This window comes from Peromyscus eremicus, chromosome 8a (genome assembly GCF_949786415.1).
Source record: "Peromyscus eremicus chromosome 8a, PerEre_H2_v1, whole genome shotgun sequence".
Classification (NCBI taxonomy): Eukaryota; Metazoa; Chordata; class Mammalia; order Rodentia; family Cricetidae; genus Peromyscus; species Peromyscus eremicus.
Window position 1 is genome coordinate 51,007,685 of NC_081423.1, and position 12,594 is coordinate 51,020,278.

Here is a 12,594-nt window from a genome sequence, read left to right on the forward strand (position 1 = left end):
GAACTCACTTGGTAGCCCAGGCTGGCCTCGAACTCACAGAGATCCGCCTGCCTCTGCCTCCCGAGTGCTGGGATTAAAGGCGTGCGCCACCACCGCCCGGCCGAACCAACACTTCTGAACATTGCCCTCTTACCTCCATATTCATGTCATGTCCATGTACACACACACACACACACACACAATACACATGCATGCAAACACATACTCATATATGCATATATATGTGAATGTTTTAAGAAATTGTATTTTAAAGATCTGAGCTCAATTTCAGTTCTTTGGAGTGGTCTGAGGTTAAGAACAATTGCTATGCAATTGTGAGTTCAGTCGGAATCCACATAGAAAACCAGGTGTGTTTGTGCATGAGTCTGCACCCCCAGTATTGTGAGGGAGCAGAGACTGGGCTTGCTGGAAACCAAGATGCTTCAGGTTCAGTAAAAGATACAACCCCCTCAAGGAGTAAGAGAAAAAGTCATAGAATAGGACACGTGACATCCTCCTCTGGCCTTCATGTGCATACACAGGCTCACATATGCACACATACCTCTCCCTCTCCCTTTCCCCCTCCCCCTCCCCTCCCCCTCCCCTCCCCCTCCCCCTCTTCCTCTCTCCCTCTCCCTCCTTCTCTCTCTCTCTCTCTCTCTCTCTCTCTCTCTCTCTCTCTCTCTCTCTCTCTCTCTCTCTCTCACACACACACACACACCAAAAATTACTTAAATATGATTTCATCATTCCTTTTGAGTAGCTTAAAGATCTTGCAACATTAATCTGACCCTGGAGTGGAAAAAAAATCCAACTCCAACTCAGATTTTCCTCCTCTCCATTCATAGCTCTGGTCACCTGTGATCCCAGAAGGTGTGATGCTTTTACCCACCTGCAAGAACCAGTCATTGTCCCTGGACAACAGCTGGAAGTCCCGTAGTGCAATCAGCTCTGACAGTATGAACCTAGGGAAAGCATCTGGACCCCAACTTGGGGTTGAGGGCCCCGTCCTCAAGATGGCCTCACTTCATACAACCAGCTCTAAGCCCAGGCCTCTATAATAAAACAGGGTCCTTCTAAAATAAGCATCCTACCACTCAACTATCTCATAAGGTAGAGCAGTGCACTGGTTTTTATTTCAACTAGACATAAGCTAGAGTCATCAGAGAGGGGCGGAGCCTCGATTGAGAAAATGTCTCAGTAAGATCGGGCTGTAGGCAACCCTGTAGGGCATTTTCTTAATTAGTGATCAAAGAGGGAGGGGCCCAGCCCATTATGGGTGGGGCCATCCCTGGGCTGGTGGTCCTGGGTTCTATAAGAAAATAGACTGAACAAGCCATGGGAGTAAGCCAGTAAGCAGCACTCCTCCATGGCCTCTGCATCAGCTCCTGCCTCCAGGTTCCTGTCCTGTTTGAGTTCCTGATCTGACTTCCTTCAGTGAACTGTTGTAGCAACAGAAGCCAACACTGTTGTAGAAACCTAAGCTGAATAAACCCTGTCCTCCCTACCTTGCTTTTGGTCATGGTGTTTCATCATAGCAACAGTAACCCTGACTAAGACAGGCAGAGAAGTCCTTGACAAAAGCAGAAAAGGGTGGTAATAGATATTTAGTTTCTAGGGGATGCTTGGAAAAAAGAAATCTCAGTTTGCAATGTTCAACATTGTAATGGAGGGTCAGGCAAAAGGACAGCATCAGAAGGTAGCAATGGGTTTTTCTTTCTAAAACTTACTATATGCCAATCGTGTTCTAGCCTCTAAAGAAATAGCAAGGGTCGGGGAGGGGCAGCCATGAATGGTGCGTGAAAACAGCTAGGACCACAAAAATCTTACAACCCCTGTGACTACATTCGAATGACACATTCACCTGTGTCCTCTGCCAGTGTGGCAGGCCTCTCTGTCCCTTGCCACCTGCCTGGTCTGCTTGCTTTTATTCAGTCTGCCTGCTCACCCTTCCTCAGCAGCTTTATTTTACCCTTGTTACTGAGGAACAATAACAACAGTGCATGACTTACGACAGGGCCAGGTCTCGATGCCCCTGTCTTAAGTTGAACACACTATAAGGGAACATGCATCCCGTTCACCTGACCCACTGAGCTCTGTAACTCGGGCTTGCCCTCTTCAGTCTGCTCAGAACACTCCACTAAACCCTCTGGGGCAGTAATCTCCTGCAGTTGTGTAGGCATGTTTTGTACTATGGTAAAGTCAAAACATTTAAGCGGAACTCTTGGTGAGTCTGGGGACCGTGTGTGCCTACGTGTGTGTGTGTGTGTGTGTGTGTGTGTGTGTGTGTGTGTGTTCAGCACTTCTTCGGGTCAGTCTGAGCTATTTTGTCACTGTGTCACTGTTCTGGCAATGGAGGTAACAACCGGTGGGAACACAATCCTTCCCTTTCTGGAAACGTCCATTTTGACAGACAATTTGGGGTCTACCAATGGACGTGGGAAAGGGGTGCCATCATAGAGTGGTGGATAAAAGGCCTTGCTGAAAAGGTGACTGGGTTGAAGGATTAGAAAGGCATCCCCATGCAGAGAGAGGTTAAGACCAGGCTTTTTGGAGCCCACTACCTATGATGGGACACCTCGGCACAGCCTTGAGGCAGGGGGAGGAGCTTGGACCTGCCTCTTCTAAATGTACCCCCCCATGGGAGGCCTTACCTTCTTGTAAGAGGGAATGGGGTGTGGGTTTGGAGGGTGGGCAGGAGGAGGGAACAGGAGGATCTTTGATTGGTATGTAAAATAAATTTAAAAATTTTTCTTAGTTAAAAAAAAAAAAGAACATGTTCTAGGTTAAGTGGCAGAGCTGGAATTTAAACCCAGCTGCCTCAAGCCCCCAAATCCCTAACCCAGCCTTATAAGGTCCCGTGGGTGCCCCCTGGGATGGGGGAACACACACAGGGACCAAGATGACTCTTCCAGGACTTGAGTACAGGAGAACGCTTGATTCAAGGGTCCCCACTCTGGTCCTTTCTTCTCAGCAGACACAGAGGAGGTGAGTGACTACCCTCAGCTCTTTATTTTAATCTCAGGAGGGCTCTGTGCCCCTCCTCCCTCCAAGGACTGGGAGGAACTGTCTGCAAATCCCCCCTAATCCATCAGCACCTGGGTCTCCACCCTACAGCTGCACACAGCCTCGCTAGCCAGGCGACCACACTTGTCCCTCCCGCCCCCACGGCGCCCACTCTCCCTCACCATGGGGAACAGCAAGAGCGGGGCTCTGTCCAAGGAGATCCTGGAGGAGTTGCAGCTCAACACCAAGTTTACCGAGGAGGAGCTGTGTGCCTGGTACCAGTCCTTCCTGAAGGAGTGCCCCAGCGGCCGCATCACGCGGCAGGAGTTCGAAAGCATCTATTCCAAGTTCTTCCCAGACTCAGACCCTAAGGCCTATGCGCAGCACGTGTTCCGCAGCTTCGATGCCAACAGCGACGGTACGCTGGACTTCAAGGAGTACGTGATCGCGCTGCACATGACCACGGCGGGCAAGCCCACGCAGAAGCTCGAGTGGGCCTTCTCGCTCTACGACGTGGATGGCAACGGGGCCATCAGCAAGAACGAGGTGTTGGAGATTGTCATGGTCAGTGTGTCTCTGTCCCTGCCGCCTGTGTGGGATGGGGAGGAGGGCATGGGGTGGAGGCCACAGATGCTGTGTAGCCCAGTGGAGTGGGAAAAGGAAGGACCGCCAACATACTGAGAGAATTAGAGGGTACCTCCCCATAGTGTCATCTGCTTCCCAAAGAACAATCGGGGTGTTTCCTAACACAGTTCAAATTTTCCCTTCCTCCTTCTTCCCTCATCCCTCCTCCTCCCCCTCCCTCCTCTCCCACCCTCCTCCCCCTCCTCTCTCCCTCTCTTCTCTTCCTCTTTTCCTCTCTCACACGTTTTACCCTTTCCCATTAAGTCTTCAGTTTTTGGTTTTTTTTGTTTTGTTTTGTTTTATTCAGTAACACACATTTAGATTCTATGACAGTAAAGTTGAAACACATATGCTTCAATTATAAAGCATTGACCACAGTGGGGGACATAGAATCTAGGTCCTGATTGGTTCTCTTCCTAATCCTGGTGTGGTGGGCCTAGGCAGGGATCCTCAAGGTTCCCACTCCGCTCCGTGGAGTTCTCTGTCTCTTCTCCTTTCTGCCTACAGTTTGTTCTGAGTATTTTTGCTGTCTTACAAATAGTTCTTTTTTATCTCATATATAAGCAGTCTGTGAAATTTAGAAATGATGCCAAAGGGATGTTGCAGACTAAAATCCGTAACCAATGTACTGACTGTTAGTACATTGCTACCCACCTTTCCAGTGTTTTATCTGCTTTAAGACAATTCCGAATCCTAACATATTTACATGTGACTTTTCCCCATGCCTTTTCTGTTATTCTTTTATCATGAATATTTTCTATATCATCACAAATTTTTCAGAAACACTTTATTTTTCTGGGAGTCTCTCTGTGCCATTCAGGCTGTCCTCAGGTTCTCAGCTTTCTTGCCTCAGTCCCCACAGTAGCTGGGATTACAGAGGTGACCACAGGCAGTTTAAAAATATGTTAAGAGCTACTTAAAATTCTACCCTATGGAAATGTCCTAAGGTCGTTCATTCAAGCATTCCTATAGTTTTAGACATCAGAGAACTTCAATTTCCCCCATATGATGTCACTGAAGTTCTTTCTTTGAGTGTCTTCTGATTTTCCTCCTAACCCAGCTCCCCTCCCCCGTCCCTATCACTTGCTTTATTTTTTGAATTCCATTCCTGTTAGAAGGGACAATATTCTTCATATTTTGTGTAATGTTTGGTGCATTTGTAATCATGCTTTTTTGCTTGCAAAATTCTCCCTGTCCCTTATTAGGATAAACCACAAACATAATAGCAAGGCCTGTAGCTAGGGGCAGGCTAGGTCATCTCTGGAAAAGGGTCCGACAAGTGGCGCTCTCACTGTGGGGCAAAGCCTGAAGAGCAACCTCCTCTGGGTTAGTTTTGGAGTCCCTGGGTGGCACAGGGTGGGAACCAATTCAAAGCCACCTAAAGCGTGCTAGGTTGATGCTCTTCTAGGAAAAGAGGAAGGAGAGGAGCAAAGAGAAGAGGTAGGGAGGACAGACTGAGGCTGTGCAGTGTCCAAGGCCTCGCTAGTCACCGGATCACAAGGTCATTGTGAAAGCATTGGTCTGGAAGCCAGAAATGATGAGTTCTTGTGCCAGCTCTGACACCAACTCACTATTCCACCGTGGGAAATGCATATAACCTCCCCTGGTCCAGGGTGAGACTTCGATGATTTCTATGGCCTTTCCCAGAACCCTGAAGGCTTGACTCCCTCCCACTCCACCACCAATCAGCTCAATGTTGGAGGAGAGGTTACACAGATAGCCAGTCACAGCCAGTATTTAGCCATCATGCCTGGACATGGTGCCGGTAGATCAGGAGAGAGGAATTCTGGGAGTCATCTATACTTCTGCTCATTTTAGGGGGTCTGTGTGCTGCCTATAAAGCCCTTTCCCTGGACTACCAGGGTTGATGTTCTTCTCATCCTAGCATCAGTGGGCAAGAGCACCTCTTATGGATGTTGACCCCCCTGAAGTCCAGGCTAATTTCACAGGCATTGTTACCCTTTTGTAGTGTCCTTAAGTCTCTACGGAGGCAGGGGGGTTGGTCAAAGGCAGCAGCTGCCCAGGTTCTCTTCTCAATGTACCTATCCACAGTCTGAGCCTGCCTAACAACTGAGGATCTATAGCCTTGAGTGTCCTCTGTGAACCTGGCTGGACCTGGAGCTGCTGAGCCAATAGAACACTAGAAACCTGGTATCAGGATAAATAGGGACCACCTTGTTCACTTCTCTGATGTCATATAGGTCAGGAGCACTTCTGGCTTTGTCCTCAATTGAAGGAATCCTAACATATTTACATGTGATTTTTCCCCATGCCTTTCCTGTTATTCTTTTATTATGAATATTTTCTATGTCATCACAAGTTTTTCAGAAACATTTTATTTTTCTGGGAGTCTCCCTGTGCCATTCAGGCTGTCCTCAGGTTCTCTGCCTTCTTGCCCTAGTCCCCACAGTAACTGAGATTACAGATGTGACCTCAACCAGATTAAAAATATGTTAAGAGCTACTTAAAATTCTACCCTATGGAAATGTCATAAGGTCAATCAGGATAAATAGGGACCACCTTGTCCAATTCTCTGATCTCATATAGGTCAGGAGTACGTCTGGCTTTGTCCTCGATTGGAGAGAGAAGAGGCTGGAGGGGATCCATGGGCCCAACACTCAGCCTTTCTCTGGATTCCTCCCTCAGCTGGAGGGTATCTAAGGGGATTTCTGTGTCCCAAGCAGACCTTCGCAAGTCTTGTTCACACCTCCCTTCCACCTCACCAACCTAGTCTATGATCTTCAGAAATGAGATAAGCACACTCGGGTATAATGCAAGAATGCAGATTCTAGAACCAATCTGCCAGTGTTAGAATCTCTGCTGCCCTGGGTAACTTTGCAGAAGTTTGATGTTTCCAGGTTTGTTTGTTGTCTGTAAAATGGGACCAACAACATCCTCTCTGTAAGATTCTCTTGAGAATTAATATAAAAATGCTTAGAAAAGTGATGTGAGTGTTTAGATAGATGTTAGCCTTTATGGTCATAGGCTAACATCTGGTTAGTCCTGCTAGAGAACTGGGAAACCTTGCAGACCCAGAAGACACTGTTTGATTCGCTCAAGCCTATGGGAGGCAGGGTCTGTGCTAGTGGCCCCCAAACTTCAACCTTGGCGCAGCTGTGGGATTATTGTTGGATATTTCTATTTCTTACTTTTTTTTTCCTGAACAAAACTATGGCGTCTACTCAGAAAATTCAAATGGCACACTAAAAAGCAAGTTTTCCTCCATATTCACTGTCCCTTACAAAGGTCTCAAAGGTGCTGATGATGCCTGGGTCCCACCCTCAGGAATTTTGATTCAGTAAAACATGTGGGGCTTTGGTAGGCACCTGGACTGTAAACTTGTTGCCTTAGAGGGCACCTGATACTCCAGGCTGTTTGGGCATCAAGAAAGAGAAGTCATGATGTGGTGGCCCAAATAATGACCAGGGGCTTTCTTTTCTACACATCCTCTCCAGCACTTACCTCTGGTCTTTGTGTCTGAGGTGGGAGTGTTTATTGCTGTGCTGAGGATCAAACCTGGGCCTCCCACATGCTAGAGCTTTACCCTAGCCCCATCCAACAAGAGACCCAGACAAGGCAAGCTTTTGCAAGAGTAGCTGTCCCAACAGGTGGAAGGGATACCTCGCTATAGTCTTGATTTCCTTTACCTAATGACTAATGAAGTCGAGCACCTTTTCACATACTTGTTGGCCATCTCTATTTTTTTTTATTTATTTTTTTAAGAAATGTCTGTCCAGTTCCCTTGTCTGTTTTTTTAATTCAGTTATTTATTGTTTTGTTTGCGTTTGTGTGTGGTTTTGTTGGTTTTGTTTATTCGTTTGTTGTTTTTGTTTGTTTGTTTGAGACAGAGGCTCACTATGTAGCCCTGGTTATCCTGGAGCTCCCTATGTAGACCAGGCTGGCCTCTTTCTCTTTTTCCACCACCCTCAACGGCACTTACTGTTGTAGCATTGAGTTGGAGGTGTTCTTCATATATGCTATATACTAATCCCTTATTAAAGTAATCCTTATCAAAGGATTGTAAATATTTTCTCCTATCCCAAGGTTATCTAATCTTGTTGTCTCCTTCACGGTGTAGAAGCTTCTTAAATTTTAATATAATCCCAATAGTTCAAATATCATTATCACAACCAATGTCGTGAAGCTTAATGCGCCCTCCAGGAATTACATAGTTTGGGCTAGAAAATTAAGTCTTTAATCCATCTCTGGTAGATTTGTGTGTGTGGTGTGAGACACGGATTTCTCAGGACCACTAAGCCCTTACTGCTCCTTGTGACTAGATCTTTCTCTCGGTCTGCTACAGGCTATTTTCAAAATGATCAAGCCTGAGGATGTGAAACACCTTCCAGATGATGAAAACACCCCAGAAAAGCGGGCTGAGAAGATTTGGGCATTCTTTGGAAAGAAAGAGGATGGTGAATTCCTTTGTCTTTATTATTTCTGACTTTACAGACTCTGCTGTTTCCTGGAGACCCCCAGCAGGATTCCCTCTTCTGAGTCCCAGTGCCCAGGCCGAGGACACTTCTTGTCACCACACTTTCTCCAAGCTATCTTCAAAGTCAAGGGTAGTGGTCAGCCAGATGCATCGGCGAGGACTAGGTCTACTACTACCCTCCAGCCGACGGGGGGTACCAACACACCCCTATTACTCACCAAACTCACTCACTGCCTGGGCTTGTGGGGGAAGGAAGGAAAACACTATATATCCCAGGTTGACAGTGAACTAGCGGTCCTCCTGGGGTGTCAGGTTTGGCAGTCTTTTAACCTAGAGCTAATGTAAAGTGTGCAGGCTCACTGGCCATGTGTACACACTGGCAAGTTTAGGGGAATGCTGCCTTTTCTCTCTTCTAGCTGCTTGCTGTGCGGATGTTCCCTGCACAGTGAGAACAGGAGATAGCAGCTCACCCAGCAGAGACCCCAGGACTAACCAAGAAGTTAGTTTCAGTGACCTCAAAACCCCACCAAGAAGGGATTAGATTCAATGACATTGCTAGGAGTTTATTGAGACAGCCACCAAGGGAAGCCGGGGAGGGACCTGTGGCTGGGAAAGTCCATGTCATGAGGACCTGGCCCCCATCTGGGAATCAGTACAGGGATAAAGGACGAGGAGGAAGGATAGGTAAGAAACACCTAGGCCGTGACACTCTAAGACAGTGCTGGCGGTCATTGGGATGTCCTCACTGGGCCTCTCAGGGTCCTTGCGCTGCTTAGTGGCTGCCTGGAAGCAGCCTCTGGAGCTTGAAAGAGTGATGAATTCCAGAATGTGGCAGCTGGAGCTGTTGGTTCATGGCACACACGGCCATTATGGGAAGGATACAGTACAAGAATTGGTATCATCACACACACACACAGACACACACACACACACACACACACACACACACGGCAGGGGCTGGGAGGGAGGGCGACGACAAACAGACAGATGGAAAGAGTCAGACTGACTTAGTGTCAGACAGGGTCTACAGATTCATAGCCACACGGGGCTTGATAATGGACTTCAGTGCAGTGGATGATAGCCCCACTGAGAGACAGGAACTGGTAAACAGCCCTGAAGAGTTCTCGCACTTTCCCTGGGGAAATATGGAGCTCATTGCTACCATGTTGTATAATTTTCTTTTATTTTTTAAGAGATGTAAGCATCCAAGTTGTTTAAAACCTGAGGTGTCTCAGTAAATACAGTACAGCGTGGCTCAGGCATGTCTGACACACCCTGGTGTGTCCTCTGGAGCACGCCCTTACCAAGGCTAAAGAAACAAATCCTCAGAAGGATACAAAATAGAGGTGGAGATGATCTGTCCCTACTCCACAGTCCAATGATGGCGTCAGAGGAAGACCCTGGGGTGGGAGCCAGGGTGAGGCAAGCAGGCTCTCGGAGAGCACAATTCATAGCGGTGCTCACTCTCAAGGGGCAGCCGTATCCCTGCACCCCCCTAAAAGTGAACAACTCCTTACATGTTGTGCCTAGGCACTCCCCTGGCTCCATCATGTACCCAGCTCCATTGGCACTTGTCCCCTGGACGCTTGGCTTGCATGGATTCTGGCTGGGTTAGATGGCTTCCTGTGACACTTAGCTTCTGAATCCTCCTCCACTTCCCTCTGGGTCTGTCCACGTGTCAGGGTCCCTCTGCTACTTTTTGCTAATCTGAAATGTGCTCCACAGGAAAGGCTGGTGTTAGAAGGCTGGCTGTCACTCCTGCTGGCATGTGTGCACGTGTGTGCATGTGTGTGTCTGTGTGTGCGTGCGTGCATGCGTGTGTGCGCATGCGTGGTGTGTGTGTGTGTGTGTGTGTGTGTGTGTGTGTGTGTGTGTGTGTTTCACATGCCTCATCTGAAGACAGCGTTGTCATAGTAGCAGGCTCCAGGGATGGGACTTTCGAACTTGGAGTAAGGCTGGTGAGGCAGTTAGAACTTTGAAATCCAATTTCACCACCCAGACTTAGGCAGAGAAGTATCCTGGATCCCAGCTCCAATGAGAACTAAGGATGTCCAAAGGCCATGAATGTAAGCCAAGGGAAGTTGAATCCAACTCTGTGGTATTGTGTCCACACTGTACTGAGGATCGTGAGAGTGACCGTGAACAGGAAAGATCTGTCTCATCCTAGACTTCCTTCTACACGGGAATGTCTTCCCACAAGACCCTCTGAGGATGAGCTTTGCCTCACTCTCTTCTGCCGCACCCCACCCTCTGTGATGTTTGTAACCCCAAGAACAGTAGCATGAGGCACAGAGAGGAAGGGTGCAGTGGCATGCTTTGGCTGGACACACACACACACACACACACACACACACACACACGTGCACATACACACGCATGCACAAGGAAGCCTGGCTGGCTGGAAGCAGAGGCTCTCTCTGCATCCTCATCCCAAATGAAGTAGAACAGATTGAGAGATGAGGAACTGCAAGCAGGGGAGGCAGTCACAAAGGACGTGTCACCTGGTGTCACAGGTTGTTTGAGTATTATGGGCACACAAGAGACTTTGCTGTAAGCAAGGCTATCCTTAGCATGCCTCTATTCCCTTGATCTCTAGCTCGTCACTCCTTTGGGGACACAGTTCCTACTTCCGCACTGAGACTTTCGGCCTGCCTCTCTCAGGCTTCTAGATTTGCCCCCAGAACTTCCGGCTAGAGCTGTGAGGTAATTTTGAAGGCATATGAAAAGAGGTATTTATAATCATTGATGATTTCGATGTGTAATAACCAGCAAGGCAAGAGCTCTGCCCAAGCAGAAGGAATAGGGTATAGGAACAGGTTCTGGGAGACATCTATGATGCGAGTATTTGGTTGTCTTGGGCTAATTTGAGGGAGGTCCAAGGGTCTTGAGGGAGGGGCGATATCTGGGAGGGTAGTGGGCGTCCCTGGGAGTTCTGAGTGTTCAGTATATTTCCACACAGTTTTACTTGGAGTGGAGGCTGGGTATCATCACCTTTTGCAGCTTGAGACAGCCAGTCCTGACTAATGCTTCTCCTCGACTACACAGATAAACTTACAGAGGAGGAATTCATCGAGGGGACCCTGGCCAATAAGGAAATTCTACGACTGATCCAGTTTGAACCTCAAAAAGTGAAGGAGAGGATAAAGGAAAAGAATCAGTGATGGGAACTACTCGTCTCCTCCCCCACCCCTCACATAAACACCCACAGTGTGAGCATGCTCGAATCTCAGTGTGCTCGCGTGCACACACGAGTGGGCACACACACACACACACACACACACACACACACACACACACACCCTGGGCCTGGAGAGATGGGGAACCAAACCTCTCCTTGCCAACTAAAGGTCCTTAGCAGGACACGGTTTCTGCTTCCTTTTGTCTTTGGTGACCCTCCCTTCACACCCTACCTGTCTCCTTCTCCTGCCCAGGTAGCCTTGTGATAATCCCAGGCTTAGGTCATAGGAGTCCCAAATGTCAGCCCTGCTTAAGCTCCTTTGGGGATTGCTGGGTAAGCAGGTTGCAATAAATGCAAAAGGACTGGGCACACAGCTGGCTGGTCATTCTCCACCTGGAAAAGGAAACGCTTCCTGGCAGCTGGAGGAGTTGATGTGATTGCAGCTCTAGGCCAGCGAGGGTGCTGAAGGAGATGCGCGTGGCCCTGAGTTGTGCTCTCCTGAGCGATAAAGGTCCTGAGGGAAGATGATGGATCTTGTTTCTTTGGGTTAGGTTTTTTCAAGACGAAGTCTCACACTGGAGCCTATGCTGATCTTGAACCCAGAACGATCTACCTGCTTAAGCCTTCCATGAGCTAGCATTACAGGCATGGGCCTCTCCACCAGGCTGATGGAGCTTGATGCCAGGACCAAGGTTACCATGGTGACATGCAGAGCACTAAGGGAATACATAACACTCTAGGAGCTGGCTTGTCAGTAACGACTAGAGAAGCTATTTCCGATGAAGTGATACGTTCAGACCCACTCACAGCAGACTCCAGGGAGAGATGGGAGGAAGGCGGAGAGCTCGCATCTCAGAGTGACTGGCACAGCCACGCATGCAGGAAGGGGCATCTGCTTCCAGAGAACTGTAATCCCGAAATGTCCTTCGCAGCCTTTGGCGCTGTGCCGGTCGAAGTGGGAAAGGTTTGTTTTTGTGAGCAAGCTCCTAGCAGGGTGGATAGAGTACATGGGCGAGACTGGGGGCCAATGGTGACAATGGCGGCCCTCATTCAGGAATGGCAGAGGGACGAAAGGACAGCCGCAGAGACACGTGAGAAAGGAGAGGAGCAAGGATGGCAGGGGGCCCGTGGCTGGCTACATAGCAGTGCCATCTACTGAGACAGGAAACCTTGGGGTGGCACTGTTTTCAGGGGATGGACAGGAGCCCTGCCTGGTTGGGTGGGTAGTGAAGAGTGAGCCACAGATGCCCCCCTCCCCCAGGCCCTCATGTAGGAGACAAGGAAATAGAACTCACAGAAGCAACTTGTCCAAGGCCAGCCAGCTGAGAAGCAGAGACTGAGCCAGGGACATGTACCAGGATACATGGCTCCC

The 12,594-nt window shown here is 48.6% G+C and overlaps 1 protein-coding gene across 1 annotated transcript; it reads left to right on the forward strand.

The window, feature by feature from the left end:
• The first annotated feature begins 3,168 nt into the window (after positions 1–3,168).
• On the forward strand, positions 3,169–11,205 carry Rcvrn (recoverin). Its single transcript, XM_059269421.1, has 3 exons — positions 3,169–3,549; positions 7,913–8,024; positions 11,090–11,205. Exons 1-3 carry the CDS (start codon positions 3,169–3,171, stop codon positions 11,203–11,205), a joined length of 609 nt encoding a protein of 202 aa, XP_059125404.1.
• The last annotated feature ends 1,389 nt before the right edge of the window (positions 11,206–12,594 follow it).

Coding starts and splice junctions, on each gene's coding strand:
- Rcvrn (XM_059269421.1), top strand. CDS start 3,169: ATGGGGAACAGCAAGAGCGGGGCTCTGTCCAAGGAGATCCTGGAGGAG. Junction 3,550..7,912: donor AGGTGTTGGAGATTGTCATG/GTCAGTGTGTCT, acceptor GGTCTGCTACAG/GCTATTTTCAAAATGATCAA. Junction 8,025..11,089: donor CTTTGGAAAGAAAGAGGATG/GTGAATTCCTTT, acceptor TCGACTACACAG/ATAAACTTACAGAGGAGGAA.